The following is a 22,206-nucleotide window of genomic DNA, read 5'->3' on the forward strand; positions in this document are numbered from 1 at the left end:
TGCCACAAAAGCTGTGGGGAGGGGTCTAAAGCAGAGGGTGGACAAAGCCTACGTCTCCTGGGATGTATTCCAGCAAGTCCAGCTGTGCTTCTCTGGAGGGTTTTTACTGGGGCTATGTAAGAACACTCTCATGGGTACAGGCATCTTGTCCCCACCATAACCCCCCCTTGCTAAGTGCTTTAGGAGTAGTTTTAAGGGGAGGAATAATGTCACAAGGCAGCCAGGACTGGGAAATGCTCTCTTTGTTCTCAAATGCCCACTGCTGTTCTGGCTGGTATTTTGTGTGTGGAAGAACCAGTTTAGCCTGGAGTGTTCCAACCCAAATATTGGCCTGGCAGTGGCACACCCAACTGGAAGTGGGTTTTTTTGCAATGGGATGTGTGTACACAAATTCCTTCTGTTACTGTTAGGTGTAAGCCATGGGGGATGAAGTATTCTCCATTACCAAAGCAGCTGAAGGGTATTTGGGGACTGAGAAGTCCATGTTTTCTTCCCCTCCTTGTAGGAGCACAAGGATTAAGACTTCCAGCTGTAGCTATGCAAGTGCCTGGCTCCAGAGCTCACGCTTCTGCAGTGATGGGTTTAAGCTTCACTTAGCACAAGGCAGTTGTCCATGGAAGGTGCCCTGATCCCAGCTCATCCATAGATGATGAATGCTTACAGAACCAGTGAGCTGAGGTAAGAGCAAGCTGCCCTTGGGGAGTCCCATGGTCCTGTGCCACATGGTGGCACCTACACTCCACTGCTGCTCTGTGCAGAGCAGGGAAACCCAGAGCTGAAAGATTCAGGGTCTAAGTTAATGATTCCTGGGGTGCTCCAGGACAGGACTGCGCACACAGGACTCCCCTTACTGCTCCTCTTGCACCTTAGTGGCTCTCATCTGGAGGATGGAATAATGCTGGGCTTTGTCTAAAAGCAGGAGAGGAATAGAACAAATCATCTTCTACTTTCTATAAATACATCTCCATACTCACTGATTGTCAGCTGGAAGAACAGTGAGTGTACTGAGTGCAGTATGAATTGTAACTTCAGTTTTAACTTGCATTTAGAAAGTATTTCTGCAAAGTCAGACCCAGCTGTAATGAGCTAACAGGGAACAAGTGGTATTACAGAGCTTGCAGAGCTCCACTGAAGGGCAGTACATGCTGTCTGCATGGAGCTGCTGCAGAGCAGGATACCAGAGACCTCTGAACACCCTTGGTTCCCTGGGGAGGGGGGAAAGCATCCTCTTTTTTAATGAGTCAGTGTATGCATGGATGAGTAGAGCCAAGAACCAGCCTCTTCCCCTTTACCCTCCCATTTAGGGCACTTTCAGTTTTATTCCTTGTGTATCTTGCATGCCAACCCCTATTACAAGGCACTTTCCCATCACTCACGCCTACTCTGGATATAACTATTTCCTTGCATTGCTTTGTGTAAGCTGTGTTTCCTCCAGCACATCCCTCTTAGTCTGATTTTGAGCTCTTCAATGCCTGAAAGCAGGGCTAATAGAAAGAGAATGCTTTAGGACAACAGAGGGAAAACAAAGTGGGTAAGTTCTGCTGCTCGCAGCAAGGAACAAACAAATCTGTGCAATCAAGTGACTGCAGCTCTCCAAGGCGCTATTTCCTGCTGCTAAACAAATTTGGGGATGGGGTTTGATATCCGTTAGCAAGCTCATGCTCCCGAAGTCACCAGGAATCTGGTCACAGCTCGCTCCTGTTAATGAACTGTTTGCAAGGCTTTAAGAAAATAACACAGCCTGTCACTGGCAAAGTGCCTCCCTGCTTCAAGTCATCTCAAGGAGAAGGGTGGAAGTGAACTGCAGTTAACCTCCTTCCTACCGCTGTCCATCACCCTGTCAGCGTGCAGCTGCGTTCCTGTGCTCCAGAGATTGCTTGGGGATGTTCCCTGCGTCGCACGCACTCAGTTGTCCGCAGCGTGGGCCATCTCCACGTCCAGCTGAGGAAGGTCACTGCCATCCTGATGGCCCAACGTTCTCTCTATCTCTGCTTGCACCTTGGACTCACAGCTCCAAATTGCGCTGCGTACGTTCTGCAGGCTCCACTGGCTCCTCAGGAGAGCATCGTCCAGCGTGAAGACGCCATCGCGTGTCCTGCGCACTTGTGTGCACACTGCAGAGGACTTCAGCTCCAGGCCAATCTCGTGGACCATCTTCCGGAGGTACTGCTGGGTCTCGTGCAAGCAGTGGATTTCTAGAGACACAAGAGAGGTTCCTTCAGGAGCGGCAAAGTGTTGGCAAACTCAGACCTTGTCTGTTAATGCAGACATCAATCACAGTCGTGCTGAAGAACAGGTTTGGTAGAAGAGGCTGTTTAAGATACAGCACAGGGGGACTGGGATTTTCTGGAATACTTCAGGCTGTCCTAACCCCCACCAAGGTGAACGTTTTAGAAACAAACCCACAGTAATGTGGAAACTGAGGTATTTCAAAGGGGATAAGAAAAGGTACCTTTTAAATAAGCCAGTCTGTGAGGAGCAGGAGACTGGCCGCAGCAAAGCAAACCCTGCTTTAGAAACCAAACCAAACCAACCCAACACTAATGCATTGTACTGAACCACTGGGATAAGGAGTCATTTTGTTGCAGGAACAAGAAACTCAAGTTTTCCTGACTTATTTGCTATAACGCATACACAGGCTTCCCCATTATATATATTTGGTACCTACCTAGCTGGAATTCTGGAGGTGCAAACTGGAGGCATCGGACTGCTGTGATTATGGGAGGGCTTTTCCCCATGGGGCGAATCAAGCCTCTGACAGCCAGCTCATAGGCCTCTTGTGTTTTCATATCAATGTTAGAATGCCTGCAACAAAACCAGAAGGGAGCAGCGCTGACACCAAGCACTTCCATTTGATGGGACTCAAAAATATCCCCACCCCAATAAAGCAGAGCTGCAGGTTTTATTCTTACATCTGTGTGTTGAGGTTTTGCACACATCCTAATGGTGTCTGTACTGTCACAGTGTAGCACAGCTTGAGAGGGAGGTACTGGGTCAAGTCCACAAGACATTGGTGTGCCCATTGATGCAGCTAATGGGTCCTAAAATAGCTGGACATTCAGGATACAACAGGGACACTTAACTGTGACCTCCCACCACAGTACAGAGCACTCTGTACTCTTCTCTCTGTTCCTGTCTAGCACTCCAATCTTTAAAGGCTTTGATTATGGCAAACAAGATCATCTCCTTTGTTTTAAGGACCAACAAATGGCAACTGGATGAGGTCGGCTGCATTTCCCCACTGGATACCTACATCAGCAGGGCCTTATGATTCGTCCCTTGAATGACAGCAAGAATCCGTTCCAGCTTCTCCCTTGTGATATGATCTGCAAATAGAAAGGTAGAAAGGAATCTCAATTATCCCTCCAGAAACTGGGAAGAGCCAGTGGATGGAATGTGCCGTCAGGGATCAAACCAGGCTGATGGGAACTGCCAAAGGTGGCTTTAGCAGAGTCACTTCTGGTTATACCATGGGGATGCACAGAGCAGCAGTGCTTGACCACAGAGCAGGAATCATTTTCTTTAACTGATTTCAAGACCTTGGTTCCAGTTTTTCTTATCAGGTGTTGAAGAGTTTCACTGGACAGCTTCTAACCCCTATATCTGAGTGTGATTTACGGAGAGATCCAGGTCCCAGGCACTCCAGCAGCAATCACTGTGCTCAGGACTCATCCTGGCTTTGTGTTGTGGCTGTATTTACAAATAGGTGAACTAACACCTCACCCTGCACATGGGCTGCATGTAAATGTAATGCCTAGAAAGCAGGTAACCTTTTAGCACTGTAATTCACCTGGTTAAATGCTCTGCAGGCAGCACACTCTTTGGTGCTCGGATTTTGGTGGTTTTAAAACCACATCAGTTCAGTTCCTTACCAAATGTCGTCTTCTCCACCAGCTTCCCTGTGTCCGAGAAGTCATCAGTGGCTTTGCCGAACAGCCCACCGACAGTGTAAGCCTTGAAGGAAGGCAAAGAGTGCAAGTGATCACAGAAATATTCCAAGTTATTGAGCAGCAATACTGTGCCATGCTGCTGTGAGGAGGTGCAGGCTACAGCAGCATCCTCTGCTCATGTGCAGATGCTCGCGTGAAGGATGAAGTTCTGGACCCCGAAAAGCTCCCAAAAGCATTGATGGGTTTGAGACTCGAAGCAGAAGGTCCAAAGGCCCAGTTGGGCCCTGGGGCAGGAATCAAGCGTGATTGCACTTGGATGTTCTGAGGCTGCTGAGAGCCAACACTTACCCTGCTCAGGTGGCAGTTGTACAGGTCAGTGAGCAGCTTGTTCCCATGGCCTATGCCAAGAACTGAAACACAGAAGATGGGAGGGAACCCGTTACTCAGCCACATGGGAAGTTACTGATGAGCATTCACACAGCGCTGTCAGGCTCACACTCTTCTGCCTGCCCAGGTCAGGGCCACATCTCCTTAGAAGTCACATCTGAGCCGAGCAATCAGGCCCCCAATCACCGCCTGTCGTTAAAGCTACAAGGCTGTGAGCAGGGCTCTCCCCTTGCCCCAGAGCTTTCCACCTTCAGCACAAACACTCAGTGAGGCCGTTTCAGGTGGGGTTAAGTGGCAGGAGCTTGGTGCCCCCCCAGCAGAACCCCGTGTGCAGGGGGAAGGGGCTGCCCCCATCTCCTGCCACTGCTGGGATCCCGGGGGATCTTTTCTCCCGTGTCTTAGCACAGCGGGTTGGGGCCGGGGCCGAGCGCCCGCCGCTTCCTCCCCACATGCACACCCATCCCCTCGCAATGCGCCGGGCCGGGACCCACCGAAGACCCCCGACGCCTTCACGTCCAGCCGGTGCCCGGCTCCCATCTTCAGCCGCCTGAACCGCGGGCCTCGCACTGCAACGGACACCGAGTCAGAGCCCGCCCCGGCGGGGCTCCCACCGTCGTCCCCGTCCCACCCCGGGGGCCGAGGCCCCGCTTACCGAGGGGGTGCTGGGGCAGCACCGGCACCATGGTGGGCACCAGCTCGGTGGCGCCGTCGCGGCCCGGGGCCGGCAGGAAGCGGACGCGCTGCGGCAGGGGCCGGCCGGGGCCCTCGTTGAGCTCTGCAAGGGAAGGGCTGGGTCAGGGGCAGCCGGTAACCGGGGAGGGGGGGGCTCCCGCCGCCGGTCCCCGCCGCTCGCACCGCTCAGCAGCCGCGTCTCCACCGCGGCGCGGACGCGGCCCCACGCCACCCCCGCCGGTTTGTACACGGCGAAGAGCCCCGCGGGCACCGCTCCCGCCGCCATTGCGCGCTCCCCGCCCCGCCCCGGGTGCGCAGCACCGACGGGAGCTTCCGGGGCCGGCGGTGGCGGCGATGCTGCTGCCGCTGCTGCTGCTGCGGCGGGCGGCGGCGCGGGCCCCGCTGGTGCGGGCGGGTTCCGGTGCCCCAGGCAAGTGCCCCGCTCCTGTTCCCCGTGGGCAGCCCCGAGGGTGTCCGAGCGCTGCGCGCCCCGGGCCGGTTCCTCACCCCCGCTCCCCGCAGGCAGCGCCGGTCTGAGCCACAGCGAGCGGCGGGCACGGCAAGGACACGGGCAGGAGGAGGAGGAGGAGGATGGGGGGTGCTACCGGCTGTACCCCGGGCACATCCCCACCAGCCCGCTGCAGAAAGCGCTGCTGGCGGCCGGCTCGGCCGCTATGGCTCTGTATGACCCCTACAGACACGGTAAGCGCAGCCAGGGAGCTCCTTCCACCCAGCGCCCTTGGTAACGTCCGGCGAAGCTTGTCCCGGTCTCCTGCGTGTTTCTGTGTGCCTGCTGCTGTTGGGTGAGACGTTCACTGATGCAGCAAGCAGAGAGCTGTGGAAGAGAGGGGCTGAGGGACCCCAAACACCCCGCAGTGATCTCCTGACTCCCTACAGTGCCACCCAGCCCCATTTCATTCCTCCTCGGCACCCCCCCAGGCCTGATGCCTGCTCCTGCATCCCTCCATGCGGGTGGCACCGTGGCAGAGCCCCCCTGAGGCTGAAGATCCACGGTTTGTGGGTCCCTGCTTGGCCGCAGCCTGCTCCCGGCCAGGGCGTTCATTGCCCCATTGCTCACCCGCCAGCCGAGGGCAAGGGGCTGTTGTGGAACCGTCTCTTGGGTCACTCTCTGCTCTCTCTTTCAGACATGGTGGCAGTGCTGGGGGAGACCACGGGCTGCCTGGCCCTGCCCAACCTGCGCGACAAGATGAGGCATCACCCTGAAGGTTACCGCATCCTCCAGTGCGTCCCTCGCATCCCTCCCTGGCCCCGTGGGTTGTGGTGGGGAGGGAGACACGAGGCCCAGCGCGTTCCTTGGGCCCTGTGGAGGGGGAGCACAGGAGTCTGGCAGCTCTGAGCCTCAAGCTGTTTGTTTTACTCCATCGCAAGAGCCCTGGGGCAGTCTGAGGGTGAGAGCAGCAGCAGCCGCTGGGCCCAGCCCTGTTTCACACTGTCTGTTCTGCTTCGCTGCTGGAACTGGCAGGTGCCAGCACGAGGAGATGCAGCAGCAGGCGCAGGGGAGGATTCCGTGGATGCTGGGCACTGATAAAACCCCACCACATCCATGGGTTTCTCCCCTGTGCCTGCTGCTGCATCTCCGCATCGGAGACTTCATCTCCACTGGTCTCCCTCCTCCTCAGACACCTCCCTGCTTTCTTTCCTGGTGCCTGCAGCATCTCCCCAGGCTGTGAAACGAGGCCACTTCTCGTCTTCCTTGTTAAGCCTTGATCACTTCTGTTTCCATGTCTACAGGGACTTGTGGAGCGCAGCAGGGCTGAGGGCCAGGAGGGACTTCATGAGCCTCTTATTAACCAAATCCTACTGCTTGTTTGCCTGCTTCTCCCCACTTCTCATTACATACCAAGCCTGTTGCTTGTGTAGCGTTTGGGATGTCCCGTTGGGATGTAGGAGCTGGGGAATAGCTTTTGCCCTGTGTTTGTGCAGAGCAGCCTGGTCCTGACTCCGGGCACTGACCCAGCAAAGCACCTGGAGCACATAGATGGGGCTGGGACCCAGAGGAGAGGGGACAGCAAAGGCACCAAGGGCTGGGGAGTGAAATCCCCCCTGCTCCTTGCCCTGTGTTGCTCCTTTGAAGCCCTGGCTGCTTTGCAGGGACACCAAAGGGCTCTGCTGCCTGCTGGGGGCTGTGCCTGGCCAGCAGCAAAGGTTTCAATGCAGACATCAGTGTTTCCCAACCAGAGCTGCTGCAGGGGTGCAAGGTGAAAGCTGTTTTATTGCCCAGGCTTCAGGTAGAGCCTTTAAGCATCCCTGCAGCGAGGATCCATGTGAGGAAGGGCAGAGGCAGGCAGTGGGGTTACCAGGGGCTCCTTTTCTCCAGGACCAGGATGTGAATTCATTGAGTTGTGTTTTGCTTCCAGGGAACGGCCCCGCATCCGTCTCTCCACCCTGGACATGTCCCGGCTACGGGGGCTGCCAGATGGGTCGCTGGGCAGGGAGTACGTCCGCTTCTTGGAGGACAACGTGAGTGTGGGGTTCAGGGGGTGCCGAGGGCTGCACTTGGTCACTGGGAGCACAGATTTGCTTTAGAGGGAGGTTGGAGCAATGGAGGAACCTGTGGGGAGCCCTCCTGGAGTGAGGGATTGGGGAGATGGGATGGATGCTGGTGTTGGATGATGCTGGATTTGTCACCAAGGAGCAGCCCTTGGGTTTTGTCTATGTAAATGATGCTTCCTCCCATCATTGGGGACTGGGAGTTGTGCTGATGGAGGGAACCACTGATGATGATGATGATAACAAGAGAGATAAAACCCAACAAGTGATGCAAATGAAAAACAATTGCTCACCAGCAACCGATGCCCAGCCTGCTCAGTACCCAGTTTATGTTCCAACCATGACACCATATGGTGTGGAATATCCCTTGGATCAGCTGGGATCAGCTGTCCCAGCTGTGTCCTTTGTGCCTCCTCAGCCTCCTCACTGTCAGGGCAGCAAGAGAAGCTGAAAAGTCCTTTAGTATAAACACTACATAGCAACAACTAAACCACCAGTGTGTTAGCAGGGTTCTTGTCATCCTCAATCCGATCCACAGCACTGTACCTGCTGCTAGAAAATTAACTCCACCTCAGCCAAAACCAAGCCAGACTTGAGGTTTGGAAGGGGCTGGATTGGACCTCTTTGGATTTGCAGAAGGTTTCTCCGGACACCCGGATGCCACCCAAGTTTGTGGATGATGAAGAACTGGCGTACGTGATCCAGCGGTACCGAGAGGTCCATGACATGATGCACACCCTCCTGGGCATGCCGACCAACATGCTGGGTGAGCAGCAAGGGGCTCGCAGGGCCAAACCCCACCGGTGGTGCTGGGAGTGGGGCAGGTTGGGCTGGTCGGGCTCCTCAACCTCAGCCCCATTTGGTGTGGGAGGAGGTTTGGACCCACAGCGCGGTGCCCCACTGGCTCCGTGGTGACCGAGAGGCCTTGGGAAGTCACCTTTTCCCTGCTGGGAGATGCTCAGCCCGAGCCCGAGGTGCTGTTGATGGGTGTTTGCTGCCTGGCAGGGCGGGTGACACAGGGCGTGGGGACCACGTTTCGCAAGCTGCGGGTGAAGGTAGAAGCTGGGGGTTCCGGGTTGTTCCTGATCTGCACAGCACCGTGTCCTTTGCCCTCGTTTTGTCTCTGACTCAACAGCAAGTTGCAAGTCAAGCCTTGCTGGTGCCTGTGAGAGCTGGCTCCTACGCAGGCTGTGCCCGAGCCCTGGCAGCATTTGGAAAGGTCTGTCCTGTCCCAGGGGACAGGGAGAGCTGTGTGTGGGATCAGGATGCAGTAACTGCATTGCTAAAGATCTGCAGGGAGCCCAGAGGTGTTTCCCAAGCTCATGAGACATCGATGAGGCCCTCGGTGCCATGAGTTAATGGTGGCCTTGGCAGTGCTGGGGTAAAGGTTGGACTCGATGATCTTAAAGGTCATTTCCATCCTGGTCGATTCTGTGATTCTATGGCTGCGGGGTGCTGCTCCCATGGGGACCCTGAGCATCCCTCTTCGGTGGGTGATGCACAGCAACGCTCATCCTGGCACAGGGTGAAGCCATGGGCAGACTTGGGAAGCATTCCCAAGTCCTGCCATGGAGGCAGAGGGTACAGGTGCATGGCCCCCCTTGGGAAGGGGCGGATGATGCAGCCCATGCTGCAGCACCCCATGGCCCTGGCTGGCCCTTGCCCCCGGTGTCCTGCCCGCTCACAGCCTCTCTGCTCCCTGCCAGGTGAGGTGGTGGTGAAGTGGTTCGAAGCCATCCAGACGGGGCTGCCCATGTGTGTCCTGGGAGCGGCGTTCGGCCCCATCCACCTCAGCGCACGGTAGGCACTCACCGGTGGGGATGTGCCAGCCTGGGTGATGCTCCCTGGTGTCCTCTGGGGACGCAGAGGGGACGGTGCTGAGGCTGCAGGGGGGAGTCCATCAGGGGTTCTCTTGTGAACCTCTGCTTTGGCAGAGCCTGGTGCTTCGTCTGCTTCCAGCGCTGAGTCTCTTGTGCTGGGAGGGGCGATGCCCAGGCCTGGCTGCCCTTGGCTGGGCAGGTATTCAGGGCCAGCAGGACCCTCACCACACTGATGGCCATTCCCTACCTCGTGGCCCAGCACAGTTTGGGCATTGCAGAACCTGAGTTCTGCTCTTGGGGTTGCTGCTGACCATAACCTCCCTGGCACAGTGTCCTTCCCAGTGCCTTAGTTTCCCCTGGGAGTTAAGCAGGAGGGTACATGGGACACATGGGTTTGGCACCTGCCTGCACTGGGGAATTGGAGGAGGGAATCCACCACAAAACATGGAAATCGGAGCCGTCACCTCCTGTATCGTTTGCTGCAGGAAGCTGCAGGTCCTGGCCACCGAGCTCATTCCCTGGGCGATCCGGAGTGGGCGCAACGCCAGCTGCATCCTGAACGTGTACTACGAGCAGCGCTGGGAGCAGCCTGTGGAATCCCTGCGGGAGGAGATCGGCATCTTCCCTCCCCCGGCCGTTCGCGTGTGAGAGCTCAAGTACGGGGAGGGGACGGGGCATCCCCGTTGGCAGACAGCACAGTCCCTGTGTGCTCCATCTCCTCCTGCCCAGGAGCACAGCATGGCTCTGATTCCAGACACAGCGACCCAAGGGCTGAGGTTTCCCTTGCCAAGAGGCCAGGTGACAAAGCTTGCCTCTTTTTGCTGTTGGTGACTCAGTGGAGGGATGCATGGCAAGGCTGGGTTGGTTCCCATGGCAGCAGTGCTCAGGTACTGATGCTCCAGAACATTGGCATGGGGATGGAGCAGAGCTGGTTTACAGCACACTGCAGCAATGCCTTGTCCTTCTGCAGCTCCAGGGCTCTGTAGGTAAATCCCTTCTTCCACTTTCCCTGGGAAGATCCAGGCTTAAAGTCTTGGGGCTGCCCTGGGCCGGAGCTAAAGCAGTGATTTACAGAGCAGCCCAGGGGCAGGTTTGGTGTGTGCAATGTGGACATCCCATCTTCTGCTGGTGCCTAACTGGTATCCTGATGTGGCTCATGCCTTGGAGATCGGGCAGTGTGTGATCGCATGCCCACAGGAACGGGCAGGGAAATACCTTTGGATATTATCCCTGCTGGATTGGCTGTTCAAGAGCTGATCCTGACTGCCATGTCCCATGTGTCTCCGTCCCCCCGCCATCAGAAAGGCTGAAATCCACGTGCTTGTGCTGTGTTTTCAGTAGGAATCGGCCCTTCCTTGGCCAACAAAACGATGTGATTGGGAATAAGGAGCTGAATCCTGAGAGTGCAGAAACGGCGGCTGCTTGTGCAGCGTCAGGGAGCTGATTGCTGTCTGGGTTAATTAAAGAGGGCTCCAGCAGCAGAGCGCAGAGCTGTGGGATGAGAGAACACAGAGCCACACAGCCAAGGGCTCTTTGTACGTGTGGGTTTGCTGTCGAAACTCCGTCTTGCTTAATAAAAGCCAGTGTGGAGCTTGTGGTTCCGTACTCGTCTCCTTCCACCCCGTCTCCCTTTCTCGGGGGAGATCTGATGTGGAACCTCACCCCTTTCTGGCTCCAGCAGAGTCTGCTGTTTGTCTGCGGTGGTGGGTGATGGCTTGGGTGCATGGCTGCACCGATGGGGATGGGACACAGGATGGGCTGTGGGGATGCATCTTTCCAGCTGGGGCAGGAGCAGGGGCTGACTGCAGCCAGGGGTTTGCTCCCTCCCAGGAGGCTGAGCAGAGGCAAGACTCTTGGGTTTAAGTGCAGGCACTGGCATACAGGGGCTTGCTTGCTTCCTGCACCCCCAACTGCCTGTTTTCACCTTCTTCCATCCCTGTCCCCACCAGCCAGACTTTGTGTTTGCCTCCAAAACCAGGCTCGTGCCTTTCTTGGCCTCTGGAGTTGTTTCAAGCAGATCATAAAGGATCTCGTATAAACACATCCTTCAGCTGCTGGTAAAACACAGCGTGGTGCTTGTCCAACTGCACTGGTCGAGATGAAAGAGCCGTTTAGCCCTAAACCAACCCGGAAACGTGCTGTTCTGCAGCAGACACGTGTCAGAGCTTTGGGGTGATTAAACCGAAGGGCAGCAAAGCTTCGCTGCTTCCAAGGGCTGAGAGCAGCAAAGGCAGCAGAGGAAACGATGGCTGAGAGAGGGTTTTGCTGCACTCGGGGTTCGTGCAGCCCTCGCGCAGCCGCGGGTGGGCTGGTGACGGGTGCCAGCGCGTCAGCAATGGCACAGCATGTAAATGTGACTGCGTCTGCTCAGCCCCAGCGCTTCACCGCTCCCGTTTGCCGCAGCCGTCGCTTGTCGAGCCTGCCGAAGGAAGGCAAAGGGGGGAGGACGGGGTTTTTGGCAGGTTGGACGCAAGCCATGTGTAAACGCTGCTTTGGGGAGGGATGTACTCGCCGTGGACATGCGGCAGCTCCATCGCCACCAGCAGCGGTCAGTGCCGGCGCTGCTGGACCCGTTTTGGGGCTGCGGTAACAATAATAACCGGGAGCGGTGGCGATGATGCTGCCCAACACACGGACCCACCGCGATCGATGCGCATTTACGGATAACCGGGAGAGCCGTGCCCGGCGCTCCTCTCCCCGCCACCATTATCGGGCCCACCGGGCTCCTCGCGGCGGCAGCGCCCGGCGGTTCCGTCTGACCCCCCCAGTCCCCGGCCTGCTGCAGTCGCGGAACCCCAAGAGCGATCCCCACGGCCCGGCGGCAAAACGCGACTCTGGTGGGACTCGAACCCACAACCTTTGAATGACTCCCCTCACACACACACGCTAGAAGTCCAATGCGCTATCCATTGCGCCACAGAGCCGTCCGTGTGCGCGCTGCCCTCGCCGCCTCCTCCTGCCGCGCCGCCCCGCCCCGCCCCGCCGCCGCCCGGGCCCGCACCCTCCGCGGCGGGCAGCACCGGCAGCACCGGGCGGGACTACAACTCCCGGCGGGCCTCGCTGCGCGCCCCGCCCCGTGCCGTGCCGCAGCGGCGGGCGGGCCCCGCTCCCGGTGCAGGTTGCCGGGCCGCAGCGGACCGCCCGGAGCCCGGTAAGAGCGCGGCACCGGGCTTACCCCTTCCTCCTCTCCGACACCTCCCGGCCCCGCTCCGCTCCCACGCGGTGGCCTCGCTGCCTCCCCGCGGGCGCTCGGCTGGGGCTGCCGGGGCCCACGGTGTCCCCCGTGAGGCGCCGCGGCCCTGCGGGCGGTACCGGAGCCTTTCCGAGCCCCGATCTCCCCGTACAGCGCCGCGGCCCTTGTCCGCAGCGGGATGCGGGGCTTCCCCCCCCCCCCCGTTCCTCCGGGCTCTTCCGGGGCCTGGCCGGGGCTGGGGGAGCAGGGACCCGGTGTGGGGCCCGCATGGGTCTCCCGGTTCTGCAGCCCCCATCGGATGGGGTGGGGGGGGTGAGGCAGGACCGCGTCCCTCCCGTTTGTCTTTCCCCGCGGGCGGGGGGCTCATCCCCATCCCCGTGCCCAGGGACAAGCCAGGGCACGGTTGCCGCCCATCTGCTGGGGCTGGGGAGATGCCCCCGGAGGCTTCTTGGGTCTTGTGCCCGCCTTTGGCTCCCCGGAGGCTCCTCGCGGTGCCCGCGGGCGATGGATCCCTGCGGTTTGCGTTGTGCCCGCTGGAGCCACGGGCAGGTCTTTAATCGTGCCTGTGCTGATGCAGGCAGACAAGCGCTGAATCCCTAACGGCGGGGCAGGGCCCTGCGGTAACACCGGTTACCCGCGGGAATCTGCCGTCGGTAACGTCTCGCCGCCGATCTCTCGGTATCGCGCCGGTTATCTCCTGGCGGGAGGCACCGGGCACGCCGGTGTGAGGCACAGATGTGAGAGCAGGATAACGAGGGCCTGTCTGGGCCCGTCTGGCCTTCCAGTGGGAGATTAAAAGCACCTTGCTGCCCACACGGAGCGTGGCTCCCCCGCTGCTGGCTCTCCATGGCCGGCTGCTTGATGGGAGCGTGTAACGAAGGGCTGAGGTGGAGCACTTAATGGGATCTGAGAGATGCTCTGTTTCACCGCGGGGAGAGGCCCCTGGGTCCTGCGATGCTGTGGGACGTCAGGCCTGGGAGGTGTTTGGTGGGGAGGTGCTGGGGGACCCGTGGGCAGGGGCTATGGGCGGCCCCACGTGGCAGCAGCATTGGGTGCTGTGGTGCTGGTGCTGAGCCACGCGTGTGACATGCCGGGGCACGGTGACCACGTGGCGCTGCCTCGGCTCCCACCCACCGACATCTCCTGCCAAAGCCACAGGGGCTCCCCTGGACCCGGGGGGGAGCTGCACGGGGCAGGGGGGAAGCCACAAGCATGGCTCGGGGCACCACGGCCTATGGCTGAGGCCAGCGGGGGCTGTCGGCTTCAGAGCAGTGAATCCACCTTCAGAGGGAAAGGGAAATGACGTTGAGTGTTTCCTTCCTCTTCGGCTGGCGTTCATGCCAGGAGGGACCCGTTTTATTGAGGAGCCCTCGAGCTGTGACGGTCACATCGCTGCCACTTGTCCCTGCCCGATGCTGGCACCTGAACAGACCTTTTGCTAGGTCGTGGTCTCCTGCGAGTGTCAGAGCCGCATCTGGGGGTGTTTGGGGTGGGGACAGAGGTACCGGTTTGGGGGGCTGTGTGCCAGAGACTTGAGTTGTTATACAGAGGGCAAGAGGTGGGGGTCTGGGATGCTCCTGGCAGCAGTGACAGCCCTTGTTCTGCCCTGGTCAGAGCATGTCTGTGCCTGGCTTTGTCCCCAGCCTGCTCTGGCAGCGTCTCCAGCAGAGCTGCTCACTGACACGAGGGTTTGCAAACACAAGCAGAGCTCAAAGGACCAAGTTTCCTGTCCCTGTCCCTGTTCCTGTGCTGGGGAGCATGCAAAGCTGTGCTCTCCCACCACCCATTCAGGAGAGCTGGTGCTGGGGAGACCTGGGTTATATGGGCACAAGAGGGATCCTTGGGATAGGGAAGAATTTGGAGCCAGGCTGGGAGTGATGGGCTGAGCCAACCCCGCCTGGCATCACCCTGCTGCCTTCCAAACATCTGTACAAGGTCTCCTGCCATGGCTCTGCTCCCGCATCCATGAAGTGACTTCATCCTGCAGCTCACGCTGCTGGGGCGCAGCCGTGCCCCTGGCTGCTGGTGTGCAGGATGTGGCTCTCCAGGTGGGAATGGCCGGGCTCTCAGCTGGCACCGAGCAGTGCCACTGCAGGCTGTGCCCAGGGCCCCATGAACCTCTGTGGGAGCTCTGTGCTGCCGGGTTGTGTCCTCACTGCCAGGAGGAGCCATGACTCAGGGACCTCATCCAGGAAATTGGGGGCTGCGAACAAATCCCCCGCCCGTGGGTTTGTTATCACCACGTCCAGGGCGTGCGGGTTGATGGCCGTGGTTTCTCTCCCCACAGGCCACGATGCTGCGCCTGGCTGCCTTCGCAGCGCTGCTGCTGTTCTTCAGGGTCAGCCTGGAGCTGTCCTGGGTCCAGGCCATCCCTGCTCTCTTCATCTTCTACCTGGGATCTGGCGGATGGGACTTCTTCCTCATATTCATCAAGACCATACGAAGGGATGTCCAGTAGGTGTCCTGGCTGAGGTGGCCCCAACCATCCACCCTGCCCCTGGCCCACTGCTCTACCCCAGTATATGTGTGAGCACAGCCTCCAGGTCCTTGCAGAGCCCTGTGTTTCAGCTGGCACCTGGCCTAGCTGGAAGGAGATCTGCCTCTGCCAGGCCCAGATGGCTCCAAACTGTGGGGCAAACCTTGCAGGAAGGATAGATTTCAGCTGAGCTCTGAAGTCTGGTGCCTGTCCTTGTACTTCACCCTGTCCCTAAAGCTTCTGGCGTGGCACCAAGTGCCTGGGCAGGGTTGGTTCTGAGTTGGTACCGGGCTGTGCCAGCTCCTGGCAAGGGTGTGTGGGAAGGGAGCGGCAACACCTCTTGGAGAGCACTTGAGGCTCAAAGATGCCCTTTTGATTGAGGACGTCCCTGTCTGCAGCCGTCCAAAACGCATCGCTTCCTCTTCATCAGTTCTTGGCTATGAGCATCTATGCAGATGAGCTCTGCCTTTGTCCTTGCTGCTCAGGGGAGCACCCAGAGTAGGGCCTGGAGCAGTGCTGGGCTGTTGCAGCTCATGTGAAGGTCCCCACGCTGTGCTGGCTTTGCTGGAGGGAATGGTTTTGCAGTGCTCACTGAGCAGCTGCCCTCTTGCTCCTCTTCCTTTGGCAGCACGGGCCTGGTCCTGCTGCGCGTGAAGTGCCAGGTATGGAAGCACGTGCGGGAGAAGAACACCATTGCCAAGATCTTCCAGAAGACAGCAAGCAAATACCCGGAGAAGACAGCGCTGATCTTCCAAGGCACGGGCGAGAGCTGGACCTTCCGGCAGCTGGATGAGTACTCCAACAGAGTGGCCAACTTCTTCTACAGCCAAGGCTTCCGCTCGGGCGATGTGGTGGCTCTCTTCATGGAGTCCCGCAATCAGTACGTGGGGCTGTGGCTCGGCCTGGCCAAGATTGGAGTGGAAACGGCCCTTGTGAATTCCCACCTGCGCATGGAGGCCTTGCTGCACTGCGTCACCATCTCCAACTCCAAGGCTGTGGTGTTCGGGGTGGAGATGATGGAAGGTGAGGGGCAGGCACATGTGGCCGGGGCGCTTGGGACTGGAGGGGGTGGCTGTGGCTGTGGATTTAGTGTTCCTTTCCTGCCCACCGCAGAGCAGGGATTTGGAAGAGGGTGGACAGTTGGATTATCCAGGAACTGCATCTGTTGTTGGTCCCTTTGGATAATGAGCAGGATCTGGAGCTCAGTGCTGTCTGACTCCCAAGCAGCTATCCTGGGTGTGAGGATCCTTCCTTGTGCCTCTTGGGTCCATTCCCCGCATGGAGTCCTGGGCTGGGCTCCCCTTGCTCTCCATAGCCGTCAGCCACATCCCTACTGCTCGGCTCCAGCTCCTCATGCGTTTCAGCCCACGCCTCTGAGGTTGATAATGTCAACAGACCTCTTGGCACCAAAGAGGTTTTGGCTGCGGAGAGGTGGGGAACAGGATCTTCTGGTCCCTGAAGAGGCCTGGGCTGTGGCCACAGCATCTGTTAATCGTGGGAACGACACCCACCTGAGGTGGATGTCAGCCCTTTGGGGACCCCGCTGAGCACAGCGAGGGTGCTGCTGCCTGGGGCTGTCTGGGAGGGCAGGGGTCCCTGTGCTGTAGCCACCCTGCAGTCCTCCTCCATCTCTCCTCTTTACTTCCTCAGCAATGCAGGAAGTGCAGCCCTCCCTGGAGAAATCCATCCATCTCTACTGGTCCGGGGAAGGGAGCTCTGAGCCTGCGCTTCCTGGTGTGAAACACTTGGACCCCCTCCTACAGATGGCCCAGAAGCACCAGCCCACCCCCCCTGATAAGGGCTTTCTTGGTACGTGGTCAGCTCTTGGGGGCCAAGCTCGTGGTGGTGTTCTTGTGGATCAGCCAGTTTCAGCACTGACAGGAATGTCTGCTTGGGATGCCAATGGCAGACGTCTGCAGCAGGGCATGGGGTGTTCAGGATGGGTCTTGCTGTGGTGTCTGTACCCTGTTGTGCCCTCCATGCATCCGTCAGACCTGATCTGCCCAGGGTGACCCCATATGTTCTTGGTGCTGTCACATAACGTTCTGGCTCAGCAGGCACAAGCAGAGTATAGAAATCTGACCTGTCCCCCCCTCCAAGCTCAGCCAGCTCCTAGGTGGGGTTTGTGACCTTTTCTCCTCATTGCTCCCCAGATAAACTCTTCTACATCTACACCTCTGGCACAACGGGGCTGCCCAAGGCTGCCATTGTGGTGAACTGCCGGTAAGACCGTGGGCTTCAGGGGCTCCAGGGAGGACGGGGCTGAGCTCTGCCCTGTTGCAGCGCAGCACCTGCTGCTGATGCACCTCTTTCTTCACCCTCCACCCCAGGTACTTCCGCATGTCCAGCTTGGTTTTCTACGGCTTCCGCATGAGGCCCGATGATGTGATGTACGACTGCCTCCCGCTCTACCACGCTGCAGGTACCTGTGCCATGACTCCATGGCTCCGTGGCTCAGGCTGCAGGCTGGTGTAGCAGCGCTCTCCCGTTGATTGCTGCTGGCAGTGTCTGAGCAAGGCTTTGTGCTTTTTCCCCGGGAGCCAAGAATCGATCTGGCTGACCTTTGGAGTGGGGAGTGAAAGCGAGGGAGGGGGGTGGTGGTGTGTGTGTTATCCCAGCTCCTAGGCTGGCTTTCTGTCTGCTCCTTATTGCTGCTCCCCATTGGAAGTCAAGGGGAAGGGAAAGCAGTGGCTGAGACGTGCTGGGATGTCGGGGTGCAAAGTGCTGCCCCACATCCCACTGCTGCCCATCTCCTCCCCAGTTCCTGTGGTCCTGGGGGCTTTGGCGAGGTTGAGCACCCATCAGATGCAAGCCAGATTGTGGCATCCACCTTGCCCTGCTGGGCCTCTCCCCGAGCGGGCTGGGCTGGACATGTCTGGGGACTGAGGGCTCCTCTGGATGCCTCCCTGCAGGGAACATCGTGGGGATCGGGCAGTGCCTGCTGCAGGGCATGACCATTGTCATCCGCAAGAAGTTCTCGGCCTCGCACTTTTGGGAGGACTGTGTCAAATACAACTGCACGGTGAGGCCGTGGGGCGAGGGGCCGGCAGGGAGTGGGGAGTGGAGCATCTCTGCCATGCTGGGGAGGGGGGAGGCCTGGACCAGCTCTGCCTGTCCATCCCAAACCACCTTCCTTGGCTGTTCGTCCCACCTGGGGTGTTGACTCCTTGTGTTGAAGCCCTTGCCATGCTCCAGCATTAGCCAGGAGGTCTTGGGTTATGCGAGGGCTCCCAGTGAGTGTTTCCCCTCCGTCCCCCCCAGATTGTGCAGTACATCGGGGAGATCTGCCGCTACCTGCTCAACCAGCCCTACCAGGAGGCGGAGCGGCAGCACCGGGTGCGCATGGCACTGGGCAACGGCCTGCGGGCTTCCATCTGGAGGGAGTTCATGGCCCGCTTCGGCATTGCCCAGGTAGCAGAGTTCTACGGGGCCACCGAGTGCAACTGCAGCCTGGGGAACTTCGATAACAACGTAAGGCCCCACTGCCCTCACCGTGACCGCTGGCCTGGGCAGGGCTGGAAACCCTGCTCCCGGTGTCTTGCTCCGGGAGGCTCGGTGTGGGTTGCGCTGCACCCAGAGGGGTTTGGGTGTTGTTGGGCGATGCCAGCTCGCTGGTATCCTGGATGTGTGTGGGCAGCAGCCTCGGGGCAGGAGAGATGTCCTTGCTACCCACAGCTCTGAGCTCTTCCTGTTCTAGGTTGGGTCATGCGGCTTCAACAGCAGGATCCTGCCAGGTGTGTACCCCATCGGCTTGGTGAGGGTGGATGAAGACACCATGGAGCTGATCCGGGGACCAGACGGTGTCTGTATCCGCTGCAAACCAGGTGAGGCAACTACAGGGATAAATCTCCTCAGCCCTGTTCAGGTCTTCCCTGTTATTCAAGACAATTTACCTGGCTCTGAGCCTCTGCTCAGTTAAACCCCACCAGCCCTACTGGACACGCTCCTTGCTTGGGTGCAGGCGGTTGTGCCTCCCTTCATCCACTCTTTTCTCCCTGCAGGGGAGCCAGGGCAGCTGGTGGGCCGCATTGTCAAGAGCAACCCCTTTCAGCACTTCGATGGCTACCTGAATAAGTCGGCCACCAACAAGAAGATCGCCAGGGACGTGCTTGCCAAAGGGGACACTGCCTATCTCACAGGTGAGGCAAGCAGGGCCCTTCTGGCCACCGAGAGCAAGCAGAAGGGTACCTGGATGCATGTGGGGCTGGTCCAGGCTAATGGCACTGCCCTGAGATGCACCAGGGTTGCTTTTAACCCCTTCGACAACTAACTTCTTGCTCATTCCTCCCTTTCCTATAGGGGATGTCCTGGTGATGGACAAATACGGCTACATGTACTTCCGGGACCGCACCGGGGACACATTCCGCTGGAAGGGGGAGAACGTCTCCACCACAGAGGTGGAGGGGACGCTGAGCCACATCCTCAACCTGACAGACGTGGTGGTTTATGGGGTGGAGATCCCAGGTAGCTGAGAGGGAAGAGCACAACCAGGCGAGGCAGGCGGGCCTCTGACACTTGAGTGTGAGCGTGTCCTGCACGTCCAGCCTTGTGGAGGCTCCTGTGGGGAGATGCCACTGTGGATGTGCCCATCAGGAACCAAAGGGTTCCCTCCCTCTCTTAAGCTTTTAGTTTGGAAGGACCCTGTGGCCTTTCTGAACTGGCTGCAAGTGCCTCCTGTGGGAGGAGGTGACCGTGACCAACAGGGTGTCACTGGTAGCCTCAGCCACAGGGTGGTGACACAGCTGGATGTGCCAGCGCTTCGGGACAAAGCGGGGTCTGTGCCAGAGGCCTTGTCGGTACGGGGCAGATGGAGATGGTGCTCTAAGAACAGTGTGTCTGAGTGTTCTCCCTTCTTCTGTGCCGCTTAGGGATTGAAGGGAAGGCAGGAATGGCAGCCATCGCCGACCCGGAGAACTCCTGTGACCTAGAGGGCTTTGCCAGCAAGCTGAAAAAGGCGCTGCCGCTGTACGCGCGTCCCGTCTTCCTGCGGTTCCTGGACAAAGTCTCCAAGACAAGTGAGTCAGAGAGTGTGCATCCCCACTGGGCACGGAGCTGGGGGAGCCTGGGAGGGGGAACTGGTTATGGAGACCAGTCCGTGGTAGTGTCAGGATGCTCCTCTGGTGGTTTGGAGGTGCGAGGCTGGGTTTGATGAGGGCTTCCAGCCAGTGATTCCTCGTTCCTTCCTCTCTCCAGGCACTTACAAGTTCCAGAAGGTGGAGCTGCGGAAGCAGGGCTTTGACCCCACGGTGGTGAAGGACAGGTTGTACTTCCTGGACTCCAGGCAAGGTCGCTACCTGCCGCTGGACCAGGCGGCGTTCGACAGGATCCAGTCGGGGCAGCAGAAGCTGTAACTGGTGGGGCTCAAGCGAGGCACCTCCCCGAATCCTGCTGGGGAGAGGGGGGCAAGGCAGGCACAGGGGAAGAAAAGGTTCAAGGAGTGATGTAAAGGCATGCTAGAGATTTTATTTGACGCGTTTCACAGATAATGGTTTGGGGGGAACGCAGGGGGACCGAGGGGAGGGGGATGGTTTCATACCAAAGCATAGACTCGTTATGGCTTTATTTCCTATTTGGTACAGCGGTGGTGGTCCCGTGCCATGGGAGGGGCAGGACCCTGGCCAGTTAAGGAGGAGTGGGGTGCCCCTGCCATTCCACTTTACTTTTCCTCTCTTTCCCTCCCTTTTCCTGCCTGCAGCCACCCTTCCTTGTGAAGGCCATGAAGGGACCAGTGCTGGGCTCTTTTCCCCACTCCTCCACCAAGCAGCCAGCTCCTCCTTGGCACAGGGCCCCCAGTGGCAGAGGGAAGCTGGGTGCCAGGCACAACCCCTGCCCCCTTGTCGTGTTTCTACTGTGAATCAGGGGAGCAGGGTAGTGCTGGGCTCGGGAGAGGGACAGGGATGTGTTTCTGCCATGCCTTGCTCTCTCCTGGGGGTGACATTTCTATATTTCACAATCACACGCACATTCTGTTCTATTATATATATATATATTATACATGCTGACTTATTGTTTTTTCATTCTTAATTTATTGTCTGTACTTTTGAATGTGTCCTGGGTTTGTGCAGTAGGTGGAGGAATAGCCCAGACCTGGCCTCTCTTGGAGAGCCCTTTTCTCTCACAGGGAGACAGGCTGCTCATCTGGGACTGATTCTCCTCTTCCAGCGTGGATGCAGCTGTGTGTGTCCTTGTGGCCTTGCTCCATAGTGAAGGACATGAGCGAACCCCACTCTTGTGGACACTTCTCTGGGTCTTTTCCTTCCACCTTTCGTGGATGCAGCTTTGTTTCGTGCACCTTTTTCCTTGCAGAAAGCAGGTGGGAAAAGCAGGAATGAAGGGTCTGGTTTTGCCTTTGCTTAGATGCACTCAGCACCATGGAGCAGCTCTCGGGGCTTTGTCTGCTGGTTGATGTCTATGCCCTGAACGTGGGAAGCAACTTGCCATGGGGAGAGAACGTCCGGAGGAGGAGGGTGGTGTGTGCGAGAGCCTGACTTCACTTGCTCTGCATCCCTTCCCGCAAGAGCCCTCCCTGTCTCCGCTGCAGGAGGTGGTCCCCAAAGTGAAATGTCCGTGTTAAACACCTGACTTTGCGCTACTTGAACTCCCCGCGTTGTGTCTGACGTGAAACGGCCTCAGCAGCGATGCCCAGTTCCAGGCCTCGAGGACCATGCAGAAACGTCTGTTCCAGAGAAAACTCTGGGTTGGGGTTTATTATTCTCCCCCCCTCCTCCCCTCTCCCCCCCCCTCCTTTAACGATTTGGTTTTATGCTTTTAGCAGGGTTACTCCTTAAAATGACGTCTGTCTTTTGTGAGGGCAGGGTGTGCCTGCTCTTCCAGCTGTGTTTCCACACCACCGTACCTGCCTGCCCCAGTCTGTCCTGTCCTCACAATTAAATGCGAGTATGGGCTATGCTGGAGTTTCCTACCTCTTCCTTGCGCAGTCCTGCTCTGTGTGGGGAGGTGAGGGACTGTGCTCCTTTGGGAACTGCCTCTCCAGAGCACAACCTCCCTGTGGGGATGTTCGCTCATCTTGGAGCAGGGTTGGGAAGCAAGCCCCTTGCTGCTGCATTTGATGACTGTGGGATAACCAGCTCTTCATGAGACTCTCCCCACATCCTTCCACTGACTTCCCACTACCCCTTTATCTTGTCCTGTTTGTCCTGGCCCACTCCTCCCTGTTTACCATGGCCTGACTGGCTCCTTCATACCTCTCCTGTTCTCTTTTCCTGCTGCTTCTCTCCGTGTTTTGGCCATGCTTAA

General features: G+C 58.3%; 2 protein-coding genes, 1 long non-coding RNA gene and 1 other non-coding gene across 5 annotated transcripts; 2 read left to right on the forward strand and 2 right to left on the reverse strand.

Moving 5' to 3' along the window:
* Window positions 1-1,281: 1,281 nt before the first annotated feature.
* On the reverse strand, window positions 1,282-5,289 carry TRUB2 (TruB pseudouridine synthase family member 2). 2 transcript variants are annotated; one of them, XM_062641063.1, is made up of 8 exons: window positions 5,133-5,285; window positions 4,930-5,052; window positions 4,769-4,843; window positions 4,239-4,300; window positions 3,873-3,954; window positions 3,254-3,326; window positions 2,669-2,805; window positions 1,282-2,195 (listed from the first exon to the last, which is right to left on the reverse strand). In XM_062641063.1, the coding sequence occupies exons 1-8, from the start codon at window positions 5,233-5,235 to the stop codon at window positions 1,906-1,908; spliced, it is 945 nt and encodes a 314-aa protein (XP_062497047.1). In that variant the 5' UTR covers window positions 5,236-5,285; the 3' UTR covers window positions 1,282-1,905. The 2 variants fall into 2 exon arrangements, with proteins under 2 accessions (XP_062497047.1, XP_062497048.1); XM_062641064.1 differs by lacking the exon at window positions 4,769-4,843 and having other exon boundaries at window positions 5,133-5,289.
* Window positions 5,290-8,233: 2,944 nt separating this feature from the next.
* LOC134175296 (uncharacterized) lies at window positions 8,234-9,809 on the forward strand. The gene is made up of 3 exons (XR_009968963.1): window positions 8,234-8,841; window positions 9,167-9,260; window positions 9,766-9,809. It is a non-coding gene; the product is annotated as an uncharacterized LOC134175296 (long non-coding RNA).
* Window positions 9,810-12,109: 2,300 nt separating this feature from the next.
* TRNAR-UCU (transfer RNA arginine (anticodon UCU)) lies at window positions 12,110-12,204 on the reverse strand. The gene is made up of 2 exons: window positions 12,168-12,204; window positions 12,110-12,145 (listed from the first exon to the last, which is right to left on the reverse strand). It is a non-coding gene; the product is annotated as a tRNA-Arg (tRNA).
* A 138-nt stretch (window positions 12,205-12,342) lies between these two features.
* On the forward strand, window positions 12,343-21,858 carry SLC27A4 (solute carrier family 27 member 4). Its single transcript, XM_062641492.1, has 13 exons — window positions 12,343-12,431; window positions 14,761-14,927; window positions 15,578-15,972; window positions 16,600-16,758; window positions 17,103-17,172; window positions 17,280-17,371; window positions 17,862-17,971; window positions 18,211-18,420; window positions 18,647-18,773; window positions 18,951-19,088; window positions 19,249-19,413; window positions 19,818-19,964; window positions 20,143-21,858. The coding sequence occupies exons 2-13, from the start codon at window positions 14,767-14,769 to the stop codon at window positions 20,298-20,300; spliced, it is 1,932 nt and encodes a 643-aa protein (XP_062497476.1). The 5' UTR covers window positions 12,343-12,431; window positions 14,761-14,766; the 3' UTR covers window positions 20,301-21,858.
* Window positions 21,859-22,206: the final 348 nt, after the last annotated feature.

Source organism: Pezoporus occidentalis, unplaced genomic scaffold, assembly GCF_034315485.1.
Source record: "Pezoporus occidentalis ecotype Australia unplaced genomic scaffold, CSIRO_AGI_Poc_V1 ctg68, whole genome shotgun sequence".
Classification (NCBI taxonomy): Eukaryota; Metazoa; Chordata; class Aves; order Psittaciformes; family Psittacidae; genus Pezoporus; species Pezoporus occidentalis.

What these genes read in the sequence shown, in the direction of transcription:
- TRUB2 (XM_062641063.1), bottom strand. Translation starts at nt 5,235, where the DNA reads ATGGCGGCGGGAGCGGTGCCCGCGGGGCTCTTCGCCGTGTACAAACCG. An exon ending in AATCATAAGGCCCTGCTGAT is followed by an intron (nt 2,806 to 3,253) that starts GTAGGTATCCAG and finishes GTTTTGTTGCAG; the next exon opens with GCATTCTAACATTGATATGA. An exon ending in ACCTCCAGAATTCCAGCTAG is followed by an intron (nt 2,196 to 2,668) that starts GTAGGTACCAAA and finishes TTGTGTCTCTAG; the next exon opens with AAATCCACTGCTTGCACGAG.
- SLC27A4 (XM_062641492.1), top strand. Translation starts at nt 14,767, where the DNA reads ATGCTGCGCCTGGCTGCCTTCGCAGCGCTGCTGCTGTTCTTCAGGGTC. An exon ending in CCCGCTCTACCACGCTGCAG is followed by an intron (nt 17,372 to 17,861) that starts GTACCTGTGCCA and finishes GCCTCCCTGCAG; the next exon opens with GGAACATCGTGGGGATCGGG. An exon ending in GGACACTGCCTATCTCACAG is followed by an intron (nt 19,089 to 19,248) that starts GTGAGGCAAGCA and finishes CCTTTCCTATAG; the next exon opens with GGGATGTCCTGGTGATGGAC.